The sequence below is a fragment of the Caretta caretta genome, chromosome 15 (genome assembly GCF_965140235.1).
Source record: "Caretta caretta isolate rCarCar2 chromosome 15, rCarCar1.hap1, whole genome shotgun sequence".
Classification (NCBI taxonomy): Eukaryota; Metazoa; Chordata; order Testudines; family Cheloniidae; genus Caretta; species Caretta caretta.
The window spans coordinates 27419202-27445112 of record NC_134220.1 but is presented as its reverse complement, the minus strand read 5'-3'; the positions used below and the strand labels follow the sequence as shown (position 1 = coordinate 27445112).

At 41.3% G+C, this 25911-nt stretch overlaps 2 protein-coding genes across 6 annotated transcripts; one reads left to right on the top strand and one right to left on the bottom strand.

The window, feature by feature from the left end:
* Positions 1–8073, top strand: HVCN1 (hydrogen voltage gated channel 1). Its single transcript, XM_048820948.2, has 5 exons — positions 1–204; positions 1111–1215; positions 2374–2605; positions 7111–7223; positions 7656–8073. Exons 1-5 carry the CDS (start codon positions 1–3, stop codon positions 7719–7721), a joined length of 720 nt encoding a protein of 239 aa, XP_048676905.1. The 3' UTR covers positions 7722–8073.
* TCTN1 (tectonic family member 1) lies at positions 3409–25836 on the bottom strand. Of its 5 annotated transcripts, none has more exons than XM_075120079.1 (15): positions 25460–25836; positions 21646–21766; positions 18443–18573; positions 17385–17554; positions 16635–16722; positions 15343–15452; positions 13623–13643; positions 12878–13006; positions 11687–11812; positions 11211–11293; positions 10536–10676; positions 10060–10216; positions 9627–9752; positions 8995–9139; positions 3409–5476 (listed from the first exon to the last, which is right to left on the bottom strand). In XM_075120079.1, the coding sequence occupies exons 1-14, from the start codon at positions 25776–25778 to the stop codon at positions 8996–8998; spliced, it is 1866 nt and encodes a 621-aa protein (XP_074976180.1). In that variant the 5' UTR covers positions 25779–25836; the 3' UTR covers positions 3409–5476; position 8995. The 5 variants fall into 5 exon arrangements, with proteins under 5 accessions (XP_074976180.1, XP_074976178.1, XP_074976181.1 ...); XM_075120077.1 differs by lacking the exon at positions 3409–5476 and adding an exon at positions 7975–8505 and having other exon boundaries at positions 25460–25835; XM_075120080.1 differs by lacking the exons at positions 3409–5476; positions 25460–25836 and adding exons at positions 7975–8505; positions 19193–19382 and having other exon boundaries at positions 21646–21767.
* Between the last annotated feature and the right edge of the window lie 75 nt (positions 25837–25911).

Sequence of the window (25911 nt, the reverse complement as noted above, 5' to 3'; positions counted from 1 at the left end):
ATGTCCATGTATCTGAAACACTTCACTGTTGTGGGAGACGACCCCGTGCAGTGGGGCAATGACTACAAGAAATGGGAGGAAGAGCAGGTGGAGGAGGAAGGTGGGCAGAAGCCGGAAGATTCAACGATTAACATGAATTCCTCAATCAGACCTCGTTCCTTCCGGGATGTGATGAAAAAAGTCTTCAGTTCCCGCAAATTTCAGGTAGGGTGACAAGCAGGCAAGAGAAACCCTGACTCATCCAAGTAAGCCTGTTGAAACAATTGTATTAAAAATTCATGGAATTAGAATAGATGTAAAAGAACTAATAAATTCTAACATTGAAGGGGGCAGATAAAAACTCTTTAAAAAGACCCATAATCTCCTATGTGAAAATCTACAAATAATCTGCTGAACTAGTGCATTCTTTCTAAAATCCACGACTCAGTTTGAAGTGAGTCTCAGCATTTCCTGAGATGCTGAGCAATGTAAGGCCTTAATACATGCTTTTGTAATGGTGAACTTTCTGTGAGGTGAAGGCTGAGTGGGAATTTACCCTGAGTTCCTATGTGAGCAGGGATTTCCTAATGAACTCCCATTGCTGAGTAAGGAGAAATCTTTAGCTGATCTGGAGGGATTTTGGCTTATTTTCAGTAATACACGAGGTCACATGTAAATGAAGCAATTTCATACATTTAAACAAGACTTTGCAAATTTAGTTATAAACTACTTATTGTGGGCAGTCACCTAAACTGGAAAATCAAGGGCCAGATCCTGCAACCCTTACTAAAGTGAGTAATCCCCATGATGTTAATGAGACTGCTTCCATGAGTAAGGAATTACAGCATTGAGACAAGTAAGTGTTCCTTTCTCTGCAGCAACTGTCTGCGTTCGTGATGAGGGTCTTAGATAGGCACAAATGGAAACTAATCTAAATACAATAAATCCAATCAACAATCCAGGGCAGCCTTCATAGCTCTGCTAGTTTTCAGGCTGAATGTCCTGGTAAGATTGTACATATGCAGGCTGGATAATTTTAGCATGAATTTGTTTGTCAATTGCCCTAAATAGTGCAAATATTAAACAAAAGAGAGTATTTATTATCCTGCTGTTGTTTTCCTCTCCTCACAGATATTGGTTGTTTGCTTGGTCATTTTGGATGCTTTGTTGGTGCTCGCTGAATTGCTTCTGGATGTGAAAATCATCCACCCAGACAAACATGAAATAGCACCAAAGGTAAAATGCAGACAAACCTCTGAGTGAACCAGTCTCTCTTCTCCATGGCAATTCAAGCCAGATAGCAAGATAGGGAATTCTTCCTTCTGGCAGCCACTGGGATTGGGGGACCTCAGATCCATCAAAGTGGTAGTAGTTGGAGGCTACAAAAGATGGAGATCCCGTGCAGGGCCTAAGGATCGCACCTGGCTTCTGCAATTGAGAACTGACTAATCTACCCTTCCCCACTCTCTGGTCTGAGTCCTGCTCCAAAGCATTTGTCTCTACAGGAGCTCGAAGCTTTCCTGACTTGTGGAGTGAAATTACTGTGATCCCTGTCTGTTTTATGACTGCCCATAGAGTTCTGAAAGGCAGCAGTAAAAACTGACAAGACTGTTCTTGGGAACGCTCCAAGCAGCACAGGCCTTGTAGCTGTTTGTCTGCAGACTAAGGAAGACAACACTTAGGCCTGGTCTATGCTAGAAAATTAGGTTGGTTTAACTATGTTGATCAGGGATGTGAAAAATCCACACTCCAACCACTGTTGTTAAGCTGACTTAAGTCCCCGTGTAGACGTCAATGGAAGAATTCTTCTATCAACCTAGCTACTGCCTCTCGGGGAGGTGGATTACCTAAACCAACAGACGAACCCTTCCTGTCTGTATAGACAGCATCAGCGCAGTTGCATTTTAATTGTAGACAAGCTCCTAGTTATCCACTGTTATTGTCTTAGGACTTGCTTTTTCACTAGGAAAAAAGTGTATTTTTAAGTGGTGTTAAAACAAGCAGTGTTACAATCCTAGTGAAGACAAGGCAGTTGTAGTTTTAACCCATGTTAGCTGGTTGAGGTAAACTCTAGGAGGGACCTCATTTAGTATGTGTTAAAGGCCTTGTCTACACTAGACTTTTAAAACATGTTAGCTAATGTGCTAACATCACACCTTAAATCCTAGTTTAGGTAAGGCCTTAGACCATCCAGAGATACTATACAAATGTTTGGTAGCTTCTCTTCTGTTCAGCAAGATCCTTTTGTTACACACATTTAATCACTTTGCCTATTTGCTGGTCAATCAAAGGGGCAGGAGTACTTCTAATATAATGAAGGACATGCATCAGACTAATTTGCTAATGTTAATAGTTATATGGCTTCTACATATACCTGGCATTGTCTTTTCCCAGGTATTTCACTACCTGAGCCTTTCTATTGTAACCCTCTTTTTGGTGGAAGTTGGGTTTAAAATATTTGTCTATCGCCTGGAATTCTTTCACCACAAGTTTGAAGTCCTGGATGGAATAGTGGTGGTGGTTTCGTTTATCATCGATGTCGTCCTTCTGTTTCGGGAACATGAATTTCAAGCGGCTGGACTATTGATCCTACTTCGACTGTGGCGAGTGGCCAGAATTATAAATGGTAAGTTTATGTCAGATAGTTAGTTTCAGGGAATTTGCTGGCTATTTTTACAGTACACTTGCTGAACCAAGTTGGGGGGGGGCAGGGCGTGCGCGGGGGCGAAGCGTTCCAAAGACGTATGCAAGAGGCACATTTGCTAACCTGCATCCTGATCGTGCAGCAAGTGCCATGTGGACACAGGTGTTTTGCCCAATCAGATTTTGTTGCAGGAGTTTAGCCTGAGTTAGTTTGTAAGCTCTTTGGGGCAGGGATCATCTGTTTGTTGTGGTAGCACAGTTCCTACACAGTGGAGACCTGATTTATGGCAGAACCCAGATGCCCTAACCAAATAATACCCATGTATCCAGCACACCACTCTTAAAACATTCTTAGATTACTCACGCTTGAAGAGGGATAACATATGCGTTGTATTATGTGAGTGTCTTAATAACATGTCGGGGGGAACAGTGTAGTCTCTCTGTCCTTCTGGGATTCCAGATCACTAGTAAAATATGCATTTTGCCACTTCAGCACTTCCTCTTGTCACTTGTGTTTTCCAGACTGCTGCTGGTGGCGATCTGGATAATGGTCATTGTGCTACTTGAGAATCTTTTTCCAGTTGATTCTGGTTTAATTGTACAGTACTATGAAAATATGTACAAGCCTGTCTGCCCTAAATGTCACTCTCAAAAAAGGATTGAGAATTATTTACATTTTTTCTTGACATCAGCAAAGAAAAAATTAAAAGGCTGGCAGTGATATTTCTCCACCCCCCTCCCCTTCCAGACCTTGCTGCTACTGTAACAAAACAAGAAAAGGAGTACTTGTGGCACCTTAGAGACTAACCAATTTATTTGAGCATAAGCTTTCGTGAGCTACAGCTCACTTCATCGGATGCATAAAGTGGAAAGTACAGTGAGATTTTACATATACACACAGACCGTGAAAAAATATACATTGTAAGGAGAGTGATCACTTAAGATGAGCTATTACCAGCAGGAGAGTGGGGTGGAGGGAGAGAAAACCTTTTGAAGTGATAATCAAGGTGGGCCATTTCCAGCACATTTCCAGGAGTTAACAAGAAGGTCTGAGGAACAGTGTGTGTGGGGGGGGAGGGGGGGGAGGAATAAACAAGGGGAAATAGTTTCACTTAGTATAATGACTCAACCACTCCCTGTCTCTATTCAAGCCTAAATTAATTGTATCCAATTTGCAAATTAATTCTAATTCAGCAGTCTCTCCTTGGAGTCTGTTTTCGAAGTTTTTTTGTTGAAGGATAGTCACTTAGAGATCAGAAATTGAGTGTCCAGAGAGATTGAAGTGTTCTCCGACTGGTTTATGAATGTTATAATTCTTGACATCTGATTTGTGTCCATTTATTCTTTTATGTAGAGACCGTCCAGTTTGACCAAAGTACATAGGCAGAGGGGCATTGCTGGCACATGATGGCATATATCACATTGGTAGATGTGCAGGTGAACGAGCCTCTGATAGTGTGGCTGATGTGATTAGGCCCTATGATGGTGTCCCCTGAATAGATATGTGGGCACAGTTGGCAACAGGCTTTGTTGCAAGGATAGGTTCCTGGGTTAGTGGTTCTGTTGTGTGGTGTGTGGTTGTTGGTGAGTATTTGCTTCAGTTTGGTGGGCTGTCTGTAGGCAAGGACTGGCCTGTCTCCCAAGATTTGTGAGAGTGATGGGTCGTCCTTCAGGATAGGTTGTAGATCCTTGATAATGTGTTGGAGGGGTTTTAGTTGGGGGCTGAAGGTGGTGGCTAGTGGCGTTCTGTTATTTTCTTTGTTGGGCCTGTCCTGTAGTAGGTGACTTCTGGGTATTCTTCTGGCTCTGTCAATCTGTTTCTTCACTTCAGCAGGTGGGTATTGTAGTTGTAAGAATGCTTGATAGAGATCTTATAGGTGTTTGTCTCTGTCTGAGGGGTTGGAGCAAATGCGGTTGTATTGTAGAGCTTGGCTGTAGACAATGGATCGTGTGGTGTGGTCTGGGTGAAAGCTGGAGGCATGTAGGTAGGAATAGCGGTCAGTAGGTTTCCGGTATAGGGTGGTGTTTATGTGACCGTCGCTTATTAGCACTGTAGTGTCCAGGAAGTGGATCTCTTGTGTGGACTGGTCCAGGCTGAGGTGGGATGGAAATTGTTGAAATCATGGTGGAATTCCTCAAGGGCTTCTTTTCCATGGGTCCAGATGATGAAGATGTCGTCAGTGTAGCGCAAGTAGAGTAGGGGCATTAGGGGACGAGAGCTGAGGAAGCGTTGTTCTAAGTCAGCCATAAAAATGTTGGCATACTGTGGGGCCATGCGGGTACCCATAGCAGTGCCGCTGATCTGAAGGTATACATTGTCCCCAAATGTGAAATAGTTATGGGTGAGGACAAAGTCACAAAGTTCAGCCACCAGGTTTGCTGTGACATTATTGGGGATACTGTTCCTGATGGCTTGTATTCCATCTTTGTGTGGAATGTTGGTGTAGAGGGCTTCTACATCCATAGTGGCCAGGATGGTGTTTTCAGGAAGATCATTGATGGATTGTAGTTTCCTCAGGAAGTCAGTGGTGTCTCCAAGATAGCTGGGAGTGCTGGTAGCATAGGGCCTGAGGAGGGAGTCTACATAGCCAGACAATCCTGCTTCAGGGTGCCAATGCCTGAGGTGATGAGGCGCCCAGGATTTCCAGGTTTATGGATCTTGGGTAGCAGATAGAATACCGCAGGTTGGGGTTCCAGGGGTGTATCTGTGCGGATTTGTTCTTGTGCTTTTTCAGGGAGTTTCTTGAGCAAATGCTGTAGTTTCTTTTGGTAACCCTCAGTGGGATCAGAGGGTAATGGCTTGTAGAAAGTGGTATTGGAGAGCTGCCGAGCAGCCTCTTGTTCATATTCCGACCTATTCATGATGACAACAGTAACAAAACAGTACATATAAAAAACCACATACCCAGCAGCTGGGAACCATTTCCTTCCTGCATCACAAAGAAGCCATTTTAGCATTAAAATTTTGAAGTCCTGATCTTCCCCCATTCAAGGCTAAAACCTCAGACCTAGAGCTGTACTGCAGCCCCTGTACACAGAGCCTACAAATTCACTGTACACAACTGCCCATTAGTTGACACAGTTGTGAATCACCATTTATTTAGGACAAAGCGAAGATATTTGTGTCCATAACATGTGGCTTGCACAGATTTAATGGCCAGCTCAAGGAAAAAGGGAGAATAAATGAATTTTGGGGGTAGAAAGCAGACACTGACCTCAATCTGGAGTGAAGGTTGGAGACTGACAGTGGGCTAAAGTGAGTCTCTAATGATGCATGTAAGTCACTGCTATCTCAGTCTTAAGATGTAATCTTAGTTGAAGCTAAACGTTTTAGTCCTGTCTCAAATATTTACAAGCAAGGAGAGTTCTTATCTTTGGGGTTTTGCTTTCCCTTCCCTTTGATCCAGATCTCCCTAATGTTCATAACAGGTGTCTGTCGTACAAATAAATAAAGGAAGCCAGATCGCTCATGTTTCCTGAATTGCTGGAGACTGTGCCTGCAGCAATGCAGTTGCGGGAAGGAACGAGCTCAGACAGGGTGGGGACAGATTCTGGCTTTATCAGGATTCCATAGCTTTCAGGTTGTGTTCAGGCCAGGAGGGTTGCAGTCATCAGGTGCACGCACATGCCTTGGAATCTATGCAAAAAAGCGGTGTGGATGTTTCCATTCTCCTCTGGAGAGGCAAGAACTTGAAAATCAGGGCTGTGAAGTATGTAGAACCGGCTCCAGTAGCACTGCATATAGCAGCAGGTATAAAAAGCATAGGGTGCCAGCTTTACGATTACACTGCCCTGTCCCCCAACAGGAGGCTCTTGAGGCTAGGAAGAATTTGGTGATGCAGTTCTTTGTAAAGAAAAAGGTAGTAGGATAATTCTTGCCTCAGTTATGGGGGAGGAATTATGTGCAATGGCTTTAGTAAAGGAAAGACACTTGTATCGTGAAGGGAAATGGAATGTCCTTCTTTCAGAGGCATTTAAAGAGAAGTTAAAAGCTTTAAAGAACAAGTGAAATCCTGGTCAAGGCAGCACCCCAGTCTGTGGATCTAGACTGGATGGTCAGTGTTTTTGAACCCACTAAAACAGGAAGATAAAGAGTACTTGCTCTCCTCAGTTGTGCTTTACACTAGGTTAAGGCCAAGGCCATAATAATGGAAAACCTGAGTTTAAAATGGAGGTACAAATTGCTACTCTGCCACACATCCCCTTGAGTTCTGCTGAAGGGCTAAATTCAAAGTAGAGATTTGAATGACCAGGACCTGGTCATTGGTGGCAGAGTGCCACTTCCCAGCAGAATGCTGGCATTTGAAGCCCCTGTGGGACTAATCTGGGAACCATATTATGAAAAGCATGATTTAGGGGCAGAAGCAGAGTTTGAGAGGCTACATGGATATAAAACAAATTACTTGAGCACAAACCACAGATGCTATTAACTTCCTATTGTTTGCTGTTTTACATCATAAAACTAATCCTCCATGCATTGTTTCCTAGGAATAATTTTATCAGTAAAGACACGCTCTGAACAACGGGTGTCGAAGCTGAAGCAAGCAAATCTGCAGCTTGCTACAAAAGTTGAACAACTTGAATACAGCTGCACAGAGAAGGTAAGAAGACTCATAAAAATGTAAACAGCTGCGTGAGCTGGACTACAATCCTTTCCCAGCAACTAGCTATCTAGGAGACCAATGGCCAGGGTCATGCTCTGGGCTCTGTCTTATCCCAGCAGCTTGATTTGGGATGTTGTACCTTGGCCATGAAATCTACCCAGCTCCTATTCAGTTGGTATGAGAACACCCTGGGGCATCCTATAAACATAAGGGCCCATTCAAAAAGGGATAAAGATATTTCCAATTCCCTCCACAACTTCTATTATGTAGGGTAAGCACACATTCTATTTAGCAATGCCTTGTTGAAGAGCTGTGTTTTTTCCCTGCAGGGATGGCTACCTTTTCAGCAATGGGAGAAGAGCTCTCTTGTTGTAGCTTAGAAAGTGTTTTAAGATATGAGCTACAGTAATAAGATTTTGTTTCCAACAGGAGCAAGAAATCGAAAGGCTCAACAAGCTGTTACAACAGCATGGACTTGTCCATCAGCCACAATAAAAGACTGGCTGTGTAGGGCGAGGGAAATCCTTCCCTGAGGAAGTTCCAGTGCAAAAAATGCTAGTTTGATGATCCCTTGTTGACCTCTAAGATACTTTATATACCTCCGTGCTCTCTTGTATAGCATTGTCTATATGTAGTTTCTACTTTACTAACACTGCGATTTAATGAAAAAAGTCTGGTTAAAGGTTTTGCAAAGCTCTCATCGTGTACAGGTAGTTTTACAACAGATTATTGAAAAATTAAACCAGCATTCTCCCTTAGACAATTTTATTGCATAAATCTTTAATTGTATAGCTGTACAGTCAATGCTGCAACAAATTTAATAAAGCCATATTTACAAAGCTGTGAATATTGGGGGCATAACTTATTTCAAGGAGTTGCTGTTTTTTGCTGTGTTCTTCATTTGCAATATGCAGCAGGAGCTTGCAATGTAAGAAGACAACCAAGGTAAGAGTGCAGTCTGAGGAAGGTCACTTAGTTTACAGCTCAGCATTACTCTGTCTCTAAACCACCTCCTGCTCTATTCCCATTTGTCTTCTGTCAGAGGAGCTTCCTCGCTAATCTTTGCTCTGGTTGTATCATCCTGTTGCTGGGTAGCGTTCACTTCTAGAGGTGCTGTTGTACTTAATTGTGCAATTAGTCCCACCACGTGCAATTCTGAACAAGAGAAGAACCACATCAGCTACATCCAGATAAGTTGGGAGTCCTCAGCAGCAGGCTGGAATACTCTGCAGTGTATTATTTCTTCAGTTCTTGCTCTTCATTTTCATTTGCATGTGGGCTGCAGAAAAAGGGAACTGCATAACTGAAGCTCTTAAAATAAAACATTAAAGCAGTGGCGTGTGTAAAAGTTAGCGCACTACTGAAGAGGATTATGCTCCAAAATAACCTATCATAACAGATTATTCCAGCTAGCAGGATTGTTCTTTAGACTCAGTGCAAACTTGACTAAGGTCCTGGAAAAGGCCCACCCAGTAAGTGCACTCTTACTACGTGTGCAAGCACAGTTTTGAAGTGTGAAAACTGAGGGGTGGGATTTCAGGAGCACTTGGTGTTGGCAGAACTGCTCCCGTTGATTCCCATACAAGCAGGTCAGCCAATAATGAGGACATTGGAAAATCCCAGCCTGTTTTTTAAAGAGAGTTACAATAAGCGGCATATTTCCTACTATCTTTAAAAGCAGATGAAGCTGAGGGCTTTGTTCATCTAATGCATAGTGACTACTTAGTTTAAGAAGTAGAACTTGAATGGGTTTTAGATATATACTTACATTAAACAAATGGAAAGAAAAAATCAAAGGGTAACTTGGCATCAATTGTTGGTGGAGCTTTATAGCCTGGCTCTGCCGGTGTAGAAACATCAATGAAAGTAACAGAACTTGCTATCTGAATAGTTCTTTCACTTCCAAAATGAGTCTGCAGTAAAGATAAGTGTTAGGCTCACTCTGGTTTTATACAGCTGATTTTTCACTAGGGGTTAAATATTTAGCTGTCTCTGGTAACATAGGTACTTTGACATCACTGAATTTCCTTTTTGAGTAGTGGGTACAATTTCACTGGAAACTTGTTTGTAGCAAGGAGTCCACACTTGTTTGAATTGCAGTAAAAACTGATAGATACACTACATTCTAACAAAGTTTTATCTTGATCTCTTTCTGACAGACTAAGGGCTCTCTCCCTGCGCTCTGCGGCGACTACACAAGCCACGTTAAAGCACTGCTGCAGCAACGCTTTAACGTTGCCAGTGAAGACCTGCCCTAAGGGAAACATAAGAGCAACAATGTTTATATAACAAGGCCTCTGTCATGTACAACTCATAGGTAATGTATAATAAACCGCCACCTCTAGTATTCTAAATAAAACACATTCTTCCACTCTTAAAGCAAGCAAATTAACCACATACCTGGGCCAGTATGGTAGTAATGACCGTTGCTGAGACGTTCACGATTTTAGCTTGTGGGTTGATCAAAGATCCATATTTAGTCCACTTCACTTCTATTTCAAATGATACTGGGATTTGGCACAGACTCTGAAAACATTACAAATTAGCTTATATTGATTGATGCTTCATTCATTTTATTAAACATGCACACTACCCAACAGCTCAATGTAGGAGTTTTGTAAATTACCAGAGTAACTCTATAGTCCCCCTCAATAGACAATGCTGCTATCCCTGTGCTCTGGTACACTATTCATGCACGCATAAAAGCACTTGGGTCGTCACCTGATGTAAATCACTGTGGCTTCATTGACTTTACTGTGGACTTCAGTGCCCACTTACAGCAGCTGAGGACTCAAGTGTGCGTGTTCTTAAAAGAAAAATTAGTTATTTTCACCTGTTCTGAAGATTGGATGTGAGTGATTGGCACCCAGTCCAATACATCTTGAGCCTGAGAATTTCCAAATGAAGCTACGTATTCTGGAAAATTTTGTCCTTTCAGTACATTCAAGATGATATTGGCCAAGAGCTGACATTCTGTACTTGCAGTGATTCTTTCAGAAAAGAAAAGATCAATTTAAGTGAAATCTTGTAGGTTAGCATAACAATAATTTCCCCTTGCTCTCATACAGTGCTCTATTCTTCTGACTATAGCTGGTAATAATATATATACACACACACACAGCTATTCCAAGACAATTCCGTTAAATTACTTTTAAAAAACTAAGTACTCAACACCCACCTCCACTACTAGTACATTGTACAAAAGTTCTAGCACCTAAAGATTTTCTAATCAGGTAAATGGAACCATTACTAGTGGATTATATCTTGAGAATAGACTGATGAATGCTCAATGGAAAGTTACCCTCTTACCTTAGTTTACAACCAGATATCATATTATAACCAAATAATACTGGGGTTCTGACTCCTTCTACAGCAAGACAGTCCTGGTTAGATGAGCTTTGCAAAACAGTAAGTTGACCATGTGTATTAGTGCTCTGAATAATGCCAGATATAATAGCAGAGAGTTAAGGCAAAATATTAAATATTCAGACTGTGTTATGAAATAGGAATCCTTAGTAAAATCCTCAAAATGCAAGTGAAAATGCTACAATAATATAAGATACTCTGTAGGTAGTTTAGAAACATTACTAGAGTACATAATTAGAGCCTGATCCTGTTTCCTTGGAAGTCAATGTAGGTAGTTTAGAAACATTACTAGAGTACATAATTAGAGCCTGATCCTGTTTCCTTGGAAGTCAATGGCAAATCTCCCGCTGATTATAGTGGTACAGGAATTGAGCCAGTAGATATTTCTGAAATATGGGCTAGCAGGAATGCATACCTTTGGGAAAAGATAATGCTATAAACCATCCTTGGCAAATCATCATGAAGATGTATCAACCCAGGCACAAAATCTACTTGCCCACCTTTTACCATGCAGATGGTCTATATGCTTATATTTCATTCATTGATCTAAAGTACTTGCCCTAGGCAAGAAGCTTTTTCAAAACTGCTATAAGCCACATTTAGATGTGAAAAGGATATCCGGTAGGTCTAAATCCTGCCCTCAGAGGCAATCCAATACCATAACCGGGATTTCCACTAAGAGGGACTGGCTTTGTGTTTAGCTGTAACACAAATTACACAACATCAGTTCTTATATTTTACTTAAATGTTTGGAAGACAGAGACAGTCAATTCATTTAGGATAAACTGTCTTGAGTAGTTTGAAATATCAGTTCATACAAGACTTCTGCCTAGGACTATAAGAGGGTTTACTGAAATCAGAGCAACACTTTGCCTTGATTACAGACAGGTGTACAGTCACCTGATGAGCCTTCAAAAGGAAAACCACCAAAGCATTTGGAGGATGTGAACACACAGCTCTGAAATTCTGCCTGGCTCATGCATCCAGTGTAAGTTGTGTTCTACTTTACTGGTAATTAGTTCGGAGGGAAGTTTAATAAGGTTTGTTATTAAATTATCTTTCAGTAAGTCATCTATAATATCTTTAGACGTTACCTGAGTAAAAGTGATTTCAAAGCTTTGCTGTATTGGAAGCATTTTAGTGTTAATTGTCCCCAGGACAAAAGAAACAGCTGCATCTGTTATTTCTCCTGCATTCGTGTACGTAATAGAATAACTCACCTGAAAACAGAGTTTTCCATATTAATTAGAACAAGTAAAAAATGAGCTAAAAACCAGACTATCTACGGAATTTTTCCACACTTCTCCCATTCTTTAGGGATAAATGTGCTGGAAGATCACCACCATCTAGAAACATGCACCTTCTCATTTGCAATACCATGTAAAGTCATGTAGCTGTAGCCGCAGGATTTGAATCACTAAATCAGTACATGTCTGATCATTCTATAGTGGCCACATATTAGAAGTCAGACATACCTGCATATGGTTTTATAAAATGTTAATGGGTAAGGACTGATGGAGTCTGGGGAAAAAATAACCTTTATATTCTGGCTTTTCTCCTCATCAGGAAGGAACTTTGGGGAAAGGAAAGAGAGTGCCTACTTATCTTCCCATTCATCTACTGACTACAGAAGTGACATTCAAGGAAGTAGTTGTGGTCTAGCCTAAGAGAAAAATGTAATACTTGCAAAGAGAGATCAGTATCCCTATCAATAGATGTAGGAGATAAAGGATACAAATGTAACAAAAATCAATACATTAGTTATTGGTGAATAGGAATGATTTAATGCATCTCAGTTTCTTCAAAACTGACTTCCTGACACCATCTCTCCTACCTCGCTGTCCTATACCAACCCTCAAGTTTCGTTATTTTCAAAAAAGGTAAAGAAATAAACTAACTTGCGTTGTACCAACCCAACCAGCAATTTAATCTTATTTTGTGTATTCCTTCTTCTCCCAAGCATCCTGTCTCAGACTCATCTTAGAGTCTAAGCTCCTGGAGACTGTATCTTGTCTATGTAAACTGCCACACACAAATAGTAAATCTTAAGTAATAAGAGATGGATTTTATCCCACAGCTCCACTTTGCATTAGTGTGCATTTCCAATCCAGCTGTAGGATACCATGCTGTATGTTGTAAGGCTCTGTTGTCCCAAAGATCAAGTTTCTCTTCACCACATGTTAGCTGAAAGTGTCATGATTTCCAATAGTTTGAGAAGTAGGAGTGATCTAATACATACATGCCTTTAATTTAGTACAAAGAGGAAAAACAATTTGTGTACCTACTCCAAGAACTACATTTATGCACACTTGATTATCCAAATTCTTGGGGAGCAAAAGGACATCACTACTGTTAAGCAGAGTACGTGTTCCACTCAGAGACTGGACAGTTATGGCCTGGACAGTAACATTAACCTGAAACATAAACAAGTGTCATTTCTGAATACTGGGTATAACTGAACTGTAAGGCACACACTATCATCCTGCCTGGATGACTTATACTTTTTCCTGTTTAAATGAACTCCAACTGTTATCATTCGGAAGTCTTAGAACAGCGGCTTCCTGGAAAGTAGTAGTTTGCTTCCTACAGACAGGAAGCTACAAGCATTTGTCTGCACCCTCAAAGGGCATGCTCTAAAATCCTCAAGCGCTAGCCTGAGGTTTCTGTTCCAGAGGGACAGAACAATGGTCTTGTTACATGAACTGCTGAATACCAGTCAGATGTTCCATGTTTAATAGCAACTATGAGCTAACCTAGAGTCTATAATTATACTTGGGTGGGAATTCAATCACCAGAATTAATAAATCATCTCAGAGAGAAGCTCCAAGCTCTTGAGCACCCTTTCACTTGTTAACTGTACCACTGCTGACAGAAGATAGGCTAACTGGCTTAAACTGCACATTTTGCTTGGATTAAACAGCAAGAGTGAAATCTTGGCCCTGCTGAAGGCAATGATAAAACTTCCATTGACATCAGTGGAGCCAGGATTTCATCCCAAGTGTGTCTCATCTAAGAAATAATGTTACTTACCAGCTGACTTGACTTTGGTACCTAGGGGAGGGAACAAAAACAAGCTATTTCAAACAACAGCTAAATCATTAGCAAAAAATAGCAAATAAATAAAAAGGTAAGTGGTTAAGACTTAATTGCTTTGTCTATTTCCTTCTCCTCTACCAACAATTATCTAATATGACAATGGCTTTCACATCAGGGAAGTAAATAGAAATACCATATATTATCCTCAGTGTCAAAGTGTTAGCTACTCCTCATGATTTAAGAGCAAAATTGTGTAGTCCTTATGGTCTGATCCAGTGCCTGTTGAAATCAGTGGAAAACTTCCTAGATTTCAATGGATTTTGCATCAGGCCCTAACTTTGGCTAAACTCCCACAAACAATTAATAATAATAATAAAATCAGCAAGGAATAGGTGGATCTAAGATTTCCTTAAAAGGTTACCAAAACTTGGTGTCTGCTCTTACTATTTCCAGTCTTGCCTGCCTTTTTGCAACACAGACTCTGAAGATAAAGTGAGCAGGATATACTATGAAAGTTTAGTTGTATCAAAAAAACGGCTTCAGAAATGGCACCTCTACTTTACATAACAGTTCTTTGTATGTCATACTGCTTAGCTTATTGACAAGAGTTTATGCTGCAATAATTCTGTGGAGCTCCACGAGCTCCAAGATGGATTCTTGCATTCTGCATTAAATCACCAACTAAAACTTGTTTTTTGTTGGCAGAGGCACACAAAGCAGAATCAGAAATGTTTAGGTCCTGGGTTTGTTTGCAGTGCTGTCAAGACAATGAAGTTGGTCTTAGTAAACTGAGCAAAACTGATGGAGGTTTCACTGGCTGAGAATAATAATGAATGCCCATGTGTCATTTGTGCAACCGTGGCTAAGTCCAAGGCCCAATGTTTGTCAAAATGTCTCCTTTTCCCCGTTTTTGGAGAATAACTAAGAAGAGAAGAATAGGAAAAAGATTTATTGCTGAAAAAGTAAGTTTTAAACTAGAACAATAGTGGGTTAGACAGCAGCAGGGCTCTGTCTTGCTCCAGTAAAAAGGGGAAGTGAGGGATAGTTATGGCCAACCTGCCTTTTATGGGAGCATGAGGAGGCAGAGGGCACAGGTATGGCCCCAGACACTGCTATTCAAAAACATCCTATCTGGGCCCATGAAGTGCATGCGTACCTACAGTGGGATCCACACACACAAAGAAGAAAATTAATCTCACTCTACCAAAACCCTGGCCATTGCCACCTTAGGCACTCTAGCCCAGACCCCCAAAGGTATGTAGGCTCCTAACTTCCAGTGAAATCAAGTTAGGAGCCTAAATACTTTTGAGGATCTAGACTCTTAGCAATAGGCTCTTTATGAAGGCCTAGGCATGCACATCGAAAGTGGAAACCCATGCCTCTACAATTAAGTCCACTATCTCAGCGACAGCAATCCTAGAATCATACACAAACTCACATCTTCCAGGCTGTCTTTTGGTTATCTAAGCCCCCAACAAACAAGTGCTTTTCTTTTCTGAGCTTGAAAGGGGGGTGGGAGGGAATGGCTATTTCTACAAGGTATGATGGTTATGAAGATTTTTTCCAAATCCCATTTAAATTCCTATATAAAGTAAACAGTCATCATCCCACTTCCCTTAGGAAATGGAAATTACGTAATTCTAAAGATGTGAAGAGGAGATAGGAAATAAATACCAACTGTCAGTCAGCAGCTGTGTTTCAAAACCCTACTTACTGCTAAAATGCTGGAGTTGGTGTAAAACAGCATACTAAGTGCTTGAGTGGTGTTACAATTTCCCACATTTATCATTCTACTGCATTTCACAGCCTGGTTTACTAGAAAACCTGTAAAAAAGTATTACTGAGAAAACTAAAGAAAACACAATTATGAAAAGCAAAAGACAAAAATCTCAAGTAAATGCAACACAGAAAGTGAATGGGAAGTAATGCTTAGACAGCTGTCAATTAAAAGATTGTCTATTAACATCTCCACACTGCGCACAAACTTGCCAGTGTAGACAGGGCCTTAGAATCAGTGCCTATTATGCAGCCTTTGGTACAACTGTAGCTAAAAAGGTTTATCACTTTTGTAGTGAAAATCCTCATGTTTAAGGTTAAATTCAAAACTAAGAGTTTACCTTTTCATTAAAACTAACTGTCATGGAGGGAAAAAAAAATAGGGAATTTATTTTCCATTTCTTTGGCATTTTTACTTTTGTTTAGAGACAGAAAAGAGAGCCACACTTTTTCACATAATTTAAAGAGGATTTTCATGATTTTATCATAGATCATTAGTTATGTGCATGTATGCTCATTTAGGACATGGTCACATTCTTACTAAACGTTATTTCCTAAAAATAGAAATTTACAAAAAAAATCTACCATTAGACTTATGTTTGCATTTACAGCTCTCATAAGCTCATCATTCTTCCTTTAACTAGGGATTTCTGAGTTTCTCTTCCCCCATTATCTATCTTATGCCAATACTTTTATTTCCCATCTAGTATTTTCTGTAACATATACCATCGGTATTTATCTCTGAAGCATTTTAGGATATTGTTGGTATGAAAGTTCAGGACCCAATCCTACAACTCTTACTCAGGCAAACAGAGCTTACTCATGTGAGGAACTTCCTTGGCTTCAGTGGGGACTCCCTCCAAGGTATGCAGGATTGGGCCTTGTTTCATGTAACCCCATCCCACTTTGCATCATCACCCTCACACTAATTCTATTGCATCCATAAGGCCACAGGGGCTCAGTTTCAAAAACAGAAAAGCAACCTATTAATGGGACTCAGTGATTTATATTTGTGACTCTGAATGGCTTAGTCTACATGGAACACAATTTCTTGTTTATGACCAAAAGGAATTAAAAAAAGCTAAGTACCATTTTTATAAATGAAACTTTACCCACGGTTGAACAGGTAAGTGTGCTAGTTCATTTGAATCATCTGTAAATTGGTGTGGCAGGATAACAAAAGCACACACTAAAGAGAGGATAAACAGGAATTAGAATGCACTTGCCAACCTGCAGGATTAGCATCGGAGCACTGAGAGGAGACAAGGGGAGCAGGCAATCTCAGAAATGCATCAGCCGTCTGGATAGGAACACCATACTGCCAAATAAAGGGGCAAACCCAAGCTTGTAGATTTTCAGTACACCGAAAGATTCATAAAATATACAACAAATTTAACCAGAACTATTAACATTTTGTTTGCTTCTACCATGGCTCCCAATAAACCAAACTTCTCCACCCACCAATATCTCAAGCCAAGATCATGTTACCATTGTAAACTGACTGCTAAATTAAAGATCTGCTACAATCACTGGAAATTCTCCAGCTTATCTGCTCTTATAAAAATAAAACAAATCTTCTCAAAGACTACAAAGTCCATATTTTAGAAATTTGCACTAACAACTGACTAGATAAACCCTACTGGCTAGATTTTAATGGCATCTTGCTCTTTTTTTTTTTCTTGCCAACAATAGCAAAAGTAGCATAAGGAAGCTGCACATGTTTCCCAGATGTTAAAAATTCACTTTGATTTTGTAGAAGACTAAAGCCAAATGCTGCACTTTAGTCTTTTGCTCTGAAATTTTTATATTTAATGAAGGACTATAATGAAGTCTGTATTTTTCAGAAAAGTAACTTTAAGTTGATGCAAACAATGTTTATTCAATTATATATGGAAAGATTCATTAGCGAGAAAGTGTTTTATGATAAAAGAAAGTACATTTAAAATACTGCAAATATAAAAAGAATCAGATTATTTTTACCTCATATCTAGCAGTTTCATTTGTATCAGAGAAATTCTGAGCATCTAATTCAGTATTCAAGAGAACATCAGATTCAGCACTGAAGGTAACACCTTCAAACTGTTTAAGCAAACTATCAAAATTTTGTGAAGTAGGCATTTCAGGAGGAATAAAGGACAGTGCTTGTTTATCTGTGAAAAAATATTTTATAAGTGAGAAAGTTTTAAGTTATAAAAATTGTGTTTAGTAACAAACATTTCCATTGTGGAGACAGGAACATACCCTTAGAATTTAAAAATGGGAAGGAAAATACCAGAATAAGATGAATATTTCTCAAAGTTTTCTAGGAGGTATTAGCTGGTATCCGTAATTTGGCCCTGATTCAAAAAAGCACCTAAACATGTGCTTAAAATTAAGCACAGGATAAAATGCTTTCCTAAATTTGGGACCTTTTAGACCAAAATCTCTGATTTGATCATACATTCAGATACCAAGACATACCAATTAATGGATAGCACTTAAATTACTATTTCACAGTCATGGTGAGATGAAAAAATTACAGCACGAACTCTATTTCACTTATGTGAAAGCCCCCACAAAACTGACATCAGAAGATTTGGAAAAAATTTCGCCAGTTGCACAGTCACAACTGGAGCTAGTTAGAATTAGTTCCCCCTGCAGAAAATATTGACTTTTCATCTAAAAATTTAAACATTTTTAGTTTTCTGATGAAAAATTTAAAATTTGAGAAAAGCAAACATTTTCTGCAATAATCTTCATTTAGTCAAAAGCCCAATTTCCCACTGAAAAAAGTTTTGATAGAAATCTTCAACCAGCCCTAATTAGATCCCAATCCCATTCTCTCTATAGAGAGGCTCTGTATGGGGGCAAAACTCCTTTGATAAAACCGTTAGTGTTTTGTCAGGGCAAGGAGTATGGCACCAGACCATCACCATACAGGATAACCAGTCTTCTTGCAAGTTTGGTTACTTGCAGTTTTAGTCTTTATTTTTGTCACCCAAAAAAGTTTTGAAGATGACAACATTGCACTGCTCAGCATGAGTTACAGATCTACTTACAGTTTGTAGCATGAATGCAGAAAATACTTGGATTGTTCTGATCAACTAATTTAAATATCCTTTCAGGTGGATGTGCTGCAACATTGATTGAATATATAGCTGCTTCCTGAGTGCAAAGCTGGCTGTCACCTCTGCAAACAAATATACAGATCCAACAAAGTCAATTTTGACAATGTTATTTTAAAATCTTTATATGCATGTATTGTTATAACAGAAGGAAGGCAACAGTGGAGATGGATAACTACAGTAAAGATTTGAAGATCATTTATGCACCCTTACAAGGTTTAACATTTTATACTGTTTATCCCAGGAAAAAACAACAACAATTAGCCATTCTCCAATATCTTTCATTCACAGATTTCAAAACAGAGGGATGTGATAATAGCCACTGTTCAAAGTAGGACAGCATTTGATGACAATGATATAAAAGATGACAACTCAGATGGGATCCAATTGGCTTCAGATACCACAATGGCATATATGTTAAAGACTGGACATTCAGAAAGTGCTTTTATTCATACCAGAGAGAAGGTAGGGGATGGATCGGAATGAGGTTGAACATAGAGAAGGCTGCAAGAGGATCAGGGGAAAATGAGGTGCATAGACTTGAGATAGCAGCAGAATCATATCACTCATCTTCATAAAAAGAATATAATGAACTGCTCACAACACATAGGAGACAAAGGATGGAATGAGAAACATCAAGGAGGGGAAATATTGAGTCACTTTAGGATAGGTACAATGTGTTACCAGCATCCTCAATGAAGATCAACAAGAGAATTTGGTATTGCAGCGGGTATGGTCAATAGTGAGTGGGGTTGTCCAATAAGACCTCAGTGGATGGTAAATGTCACACTCTGAAGAGTACTAATCCCCCCTACGTTGGCTGGTGGACTTGAATATGAGATGGTGATTCCTCATATGCTAGAGAGAGTGGATACTGCAGAGTGGTCAAAAGCAGTAAAAGAACATTATCAAAATTAAAAGAAATGGCATATATGGAATTTATATAATCCTGAACACTACATTTCTCCTTTATTAAGTTATGCTAGTTAGACATGACCCATTAGGTAGAGTGTTGTAAACTATTTCATAAGGTGAACCACATCTTAACAGGCCCACATCATGGACTATATTCCTGCTCCCTCAGGATTCCACAAACCACCTCCCCTCCTATTCATAACTATAACACCCCTGTAGCAACTACAGCAGTTGCTTACATGAAAGTTACCATCTTTAAAATCAGATGTAAAAGTGAGATGTAAAACTTGTGGCCATTGACAATCCCTTGACATGTCACAAAAGATAGCTTGAGAAAAAAAGTACAGCTTGATTTTATGCATTTCTAGTTGACAAGAATAAAATATTCATAGCAGAGGATTCAACTGTCATTCAAAAAGGCTTTGATTACACCTTTCCGATATATATATAAAATACCTATAAATGGGTGGCAATATGCATTGTGGCAAGAACAAAGAAATAGCAGTCCCAGGTGGCTGAATGATTCAAAGTTCAAAGCACTGAGAATAAACTCAGTTATTCAGATTGGGCTAATTTATGCAGGAAGTGGGTTGAAGAGCTATGCTTATTGTTCTGAGAAGTCACATTGAGCTATTTTAAATACAGACTCTAAAATGAGCTTTCTTATCTCCTGTTTGAGAGGCTGATACCAGTGCAAAGCTACACACTGAAATAGGTTGTAAACAGCAACAAAAGACAAACAATAAGCCAGCATTATATTACTATCATGTTATATTTTAATATTTTACTATGTTACTTTAGAAAGGCAAAAATTGCCAATGAGATGAAGAGATTCTATGCTTGCTCCTAAAAGAGAGATCAGAGGAAAGCTCACATTATCTAATGATGGCCATGATGCTATCACATTCCTAGGACTAGGACTTCTTACAGCAAAGGGTTCCCAAACTAACACTGATGGACTATTGGTGGTCCATGGAGAGAACCACCAGTTTACCAGGTGCTAATGCTCCTAATTTCCAGCTTCTAAATTGTATTGATAGGAAGCTGCAAATGTTTTACTCTTTCTCTTAAAGATGGCACCCGCAAAAACAATGCCCTTAATGTCACGATAAGGCATTGAGTCAGTATTGACATCGAGGGAAAGGTGTAACCTACATCACGCCCTGCAAAACCTGCATTTTCCTTCAACATCTCCTATCCAAGCAACAGACAGACATGACCTTGCTTAGTTTGACAGGTCTGATGAGATTACAATCCAAGGCATAGCACAGTGAAATTAATGTAGAAGTTCAAACATCTGTTCCAAATAGCCACCCAGTGCTATAATGGATACTAAATTACCTTTGTATCTCCATGTCAAGATGTAGGCTGAAGTCATTCCTGAAGTATTAATAAGAATAGTGCCAGCACTCAATTCTTGACATCAGAACAATTAGAGGCTCAGCTCCATAGCCTTAAATATTCACATCCCACTCAAAAGTGATCTTTTACAAACCTACAGCTCCCTTTTTTACTCCAGAAACAGTTCAGTGCAAACAGACACATGTCCCAACAAGAGACCATTATCAGCCTCCCTTGGGACTTCTCTTCAGCTGTAAAGAGATATCACTAAAACTAATTCCAGACTGTGACGGAGGTATACAAACCCCCCATTGGACAGGAAGGGGTTAAAAAGCAGGACTAAACTGAAGCCTCCCTGCTCCACCACATCTGTGAGGCATTTCAGGCCTGGATGAAGAGCTTTAAAAAGAGGGAAGCCCAGCCCAGTTTGGGGAGAAGTGTAAATGAGGACAAAGACTCCTCCATGACCACAGCCAGTCTAAGCAGAACTGGGCATACCCTGAATGTCTATTTCAAAGCTCCTGTCAGTGATTTACCTGAGGGCTTTGAACCCTTATACAGATTGCTGGAGGTCCCTTGTTTGAAGGCAGGCCTGCTGCTGTCTTTCATTAGTTTGTTTATGACAGTCCCAGAAAGGGAAGACTCCCATGGGATTCAGATGAAGGCCTGAGTCTCCCAGGCCCAGTAGAGCTGTGCTGATGACTGCCTAGGTGCTGAGGACTGGATGGTGGGTGAATGCAGTGCCCTGTCACACAGCAAGGAGGTTCTGTGGGAAAACAAGCCCACAGTGCAGACCCTAGCCTGTATCCATTGAATTCAATGAGAATATGATGGGACTCTGCATCGTCGAGCTGAAAAAAAAAAGTTATTTATGAACTTACGTGACAATGTGAACTGAACATGTAGTAAAGAGACTGAAATCTGCAGCACTGCAGTCTGGGTCACAGCAGCAATTTACATCACACTGTGCCACCGAGAGGTCACAAACACACAATGTAGCAACTGGAGAGAAGAAGATTTAAAATAAAATTAGGAATGAATTTTAATGCCTAACAAAACATTTTTTATATTTTTTGTTTTCACAGTGTCCTTTTTTAACTGCAGTTAAATGTTTATATCTAAATCCTAAGGTATCGTTTTTAAAACCATGAATTATTATTTAAGATACACATTTTCTCAAGAAGTGACCATATGATGAGCAATTAACAATATCAAGGGCATACTAGAGACCTGATTCTGCATTCCTTAGGAATCCAAAACTCGTAGTGAAATAAACAGGAATTTTGAAGGTGTCAAAAAATATGATCACTACCCAATACTGATATAGAAAAAGTCATATTAATAAATGTTGATCTATTTGTTTAGATTCTAACACAAATATAAAACATTTTGTTATAACTCCCACACAATTGCAAGGACAACACATGCTCCATGTACAGTAATATATTTTCCTGATGTTTCAATATGAGTTGATTTTTTTAAAGACGTGAACTTTCTTTCTTTCTTTCTTTCTTTCTTTCCTCTTGTTTCCATATAATCTTTGCAGCTTTATCTTAAAATTTTTTCTAGTTTCAATTAACTCCCTATAGACTGCCCCTGGAGGAAAGCCAGGGCACGCTAAGGCCTAATTTGCTGATGAAGTCCAGCTTGGAGAGGAACTGGGCTGGGCTTATAAAGCCAAGATGCTGGCAACAGAGAGTCTGGCTGTAATCATTCCCTGAGAGTAGAGAGGTGAGTTTGAGACTATAGGGTGCTACAATCTGCAGTTACTCCCTGTGAGGGGGGAGGACCAGAGGATGTAGGAAAGAGCAACAGCATCTGAGTGAAAGGGGCCTACAGTTTGCAGGTATAGGGTCTCTGGACTGTAACCTGGAGTAGTGGGCAGACCTAGGTTCCCCTACTGGCCACTAGGGAAATGGCACAATCAGGGCACTGCTAGATAAGACTGCCTGAGATCAGTCCTGCAGAAGGACTTTGGCACCCTGGGGGGATACAGGCTGAATGACCTGGCTGGAAGGCTGAGTCATGAAGAGGAGGCAACAGCTCCTTAAGCAAAAGAGGAGCCACAGCTGGCAAAAGAGCATGGTGGAGTTCAACCACAGGAAGGGGTGTTAGTTGTGCAGAGGCAATCCTCAGAAGGGGGTGCCATCTGTGGTGAGTAGTGTACCCTGTCACCTATCAGTAAGTTTATTTGCTTTTCCTTTTAATCCCCATAATTGTTTCACTTAAGACAAAACCAAAACATTCTTTGGAATATCACTTTTGGAAGTGAGGGAATTTGACTGACAATATGAAATTGCCAAGTTCTGTTAGTTGTAAAATGGTTATTCTTTGCACATCCATAGTAGCTTTAACAGGATTTCAAGGCGTTTAATCATTTAAGCCTTATGGCCTGCTGTGAAGTAAGCAAGCATTACTATTCTAATTGTAAAGGCAGGGAAAGCCAAGGCTTGAACAAGTCTCTAGAGAGTCAGTTGCAAAGCAAGGAATACAACTCAGCAGGGCTAGCACCCTGGCCACTGCTCACCATTATATTTTTGTCATTTGCTATTATGTAAGGAAATATAGATTGGAGGGAGGCACTAGAGATCTTGATTCCAAAGCCTCTGGAATTTGGATCAGTGATGTATTTACCCATGGATTGCAAGGGCCAAAGGCTAGAACAGGGGTCTCAAACACATGGGCAGTTATTTCCTGAGGCCCGCCATAGGCGCCAACTCCACCGTAGCCAAGTTCTCCGTGCACTCCCGCCGAGCACACCGCATCCCTTCTCCTCTGCCTGCCTCCCAGCACTTCCGGCCGCCAAACAACTGTTTGGCAGCACTTACGACTTTCCAGGAGGGAGCGGGGAGGAGGTGGAGAAGAGGCGGGGCTGGGGCAGGGACTTTGGGGAAAGGGTTGGAATGGAGGCAGGGAAGAGGTGGGGTTGGGCCTCATGGACTAGACAAGCAGTCTGAGGTATGAAGTTCAGCATGTATGATTCTTTGCTGTGAGTAGTTAAAAGTAGCAACGTATTTTGTATGAAGTTACTTTAAAAAGTTCCTGCCATTACAGCTATGTTGATAGACGGTTAATGTAGATAATCATCAGTGTTACTGACCACATAAGGAATAGTTACAGGTGTTTATTAAAACCCCTCTTCACATTACAGTTTTTAAAAAGTTAATACATTGACTTTTAATACCATGCAATTTTTTTTTTTCATTTTTGACTATACTTTTGCATCGTTGTATGAAAAGGTTTCAGTGATGCGGCCCTTGGGCCAATGTACTAGTCCTCATGTGGCCCTCGTGGTGATTTGAGATCCCTGGCCTAGAACAACAGTAAGTGAGGGACAACAGCTGGCAGTCAAGATACAGATGACTTTTTCATAATATCTTTTTTTAATTTCAATTTGTAACTTTTAAATTTCACTATGGCCCACTGGATGCTATCTGATCACCTAGACAGTGTCCAACATGTTCTCATTAATGCCTGAAGAGCTCTCTGGACACTTGAAAGTCTCTCTCTCACCAACAGAAGTTGTCCAATAAGATATTACCTTACCCACTGTCTCTCTGAAGTTCTATTAGCTGAATTTGGCACCAAAATCCTGAATTGGAAATGTAAAACAGGGATCAATTTTGAGGGATTTTAAGTCCCCTGACATTTGGAAAGGAGTACACGTGGGCAAACTTCTTAGTTCCTCAAGTGATGTGGGGTCAGCAGCAGCTTTCAAGAGAGACAAATCAGGAGTGAAATGCAAAACACAGCTACCAGTTGAAAGATACTGTCAGGATGAGTCTCTCTCAGCATAAAATTATTTGTAATGTAGTAGTGTCTCGCAGCCCTACTAACAGCCCTCAATCCCATCATGCTAAGCACTGTACAAACACAAAACCAAAACACAGCCACTTCTTCAAAGAGCTTTTGGTCTACCGAAATCCTGAACCCCACCAAACAACCCTTACGTGTATCGGGGAAAAGCAAACTCTAAAATGCAGGTTTCCAATTTCTTATAGGAAAGTGTTTTTACTCAGTATGCAGCACCATAAATGTAAACAGGGCTTTACAGAACACAAAAATGGTAGGGTCCCTGACCTGGAGAATTTATAATGTGCTTCTGAAAAGGAGGATGCAAGGCACAAAAGTGAAGAGAAAGGTGATGTGGGGCTTTGCTAGCAAGAAGACTTTCAGTAACACCTTCCCCACAGAAGTGGGGCTTCACGGGGATGATTTCCAGGATGAATAAAAGGGCAAACTGGCCAGCAAGCGATTGTTCCAAGTCATGGGCAGGCATGGAAGAAGGCATGAAGCCAGAGGGGGAGAAGGAACCAAAGGGAGTAGTTAAGAAGCAAAAACCATTTACAAATCGATATTCTAAATACACTCAGCAGGCCCATGCTTTCATCGAGGATTCCTAGGAGTCACCCAAAGGCCCTGATGGCATCCCGCTGGAAGTGCCACCCAGGACTTCAGAGAATTGTAGGGATAGAAGCTGCAGGTGCTGGACTAGTGCTGGGAGCAGGGAGAACGCCCCAGATCCCCCCCCGCCCCAGCCAGAGCCTCCAGCCCCCCCCCCTCCCGAGCCAGACCCCACAGATCCTCCGCCCCATCCCGACCCAGCCCCACTGCTCCCCTGGCCTGATCCTCCCCCGTCCATCCCCTCCTCAGCCGGTTCCCGGCTCCCCCAGCCGCTCGCCGGGCGGTACCCACCGTCTGTGACGGGGGCAGGCCCGGGCCCAGCCCGGGCCGCTGCAGTGGCCGCAGCCGCAGGGGAGGCGGCGGGCGGAGCGGGGGTCTCTGGCGGCGGCGGCGACGACTCCGGGGCTGGGGAGGAGCCCACGCGGGGCCCGGGAGCTGTGGGAATGGCGGCGGGGCGGCGGGGAGTCTCTCGAACGGAGGGGGCGGGCGGGCCCGAGGGCTGCGCGGTGGCGCTGGCGGAGCGGCTCTGTCCCGAGATCCCCCTAACGGCCGGGAGCGGCGGCGGCGGCAGCAGCAGGAGGATCCCGAGCCTCAGCGCCACTGCCGCCATCCCGGCTCCTGCGAGCCCCGCTCGCTCGCGCCAGCGCCTCGGTAACCAAGGCGACGCCCCGGGGCCTCATGGGAGAGGGCAAGCCACAGCCCCGGGGCATCACGGGACAAAGGCCAAGCCCCAGCCTCGGGGC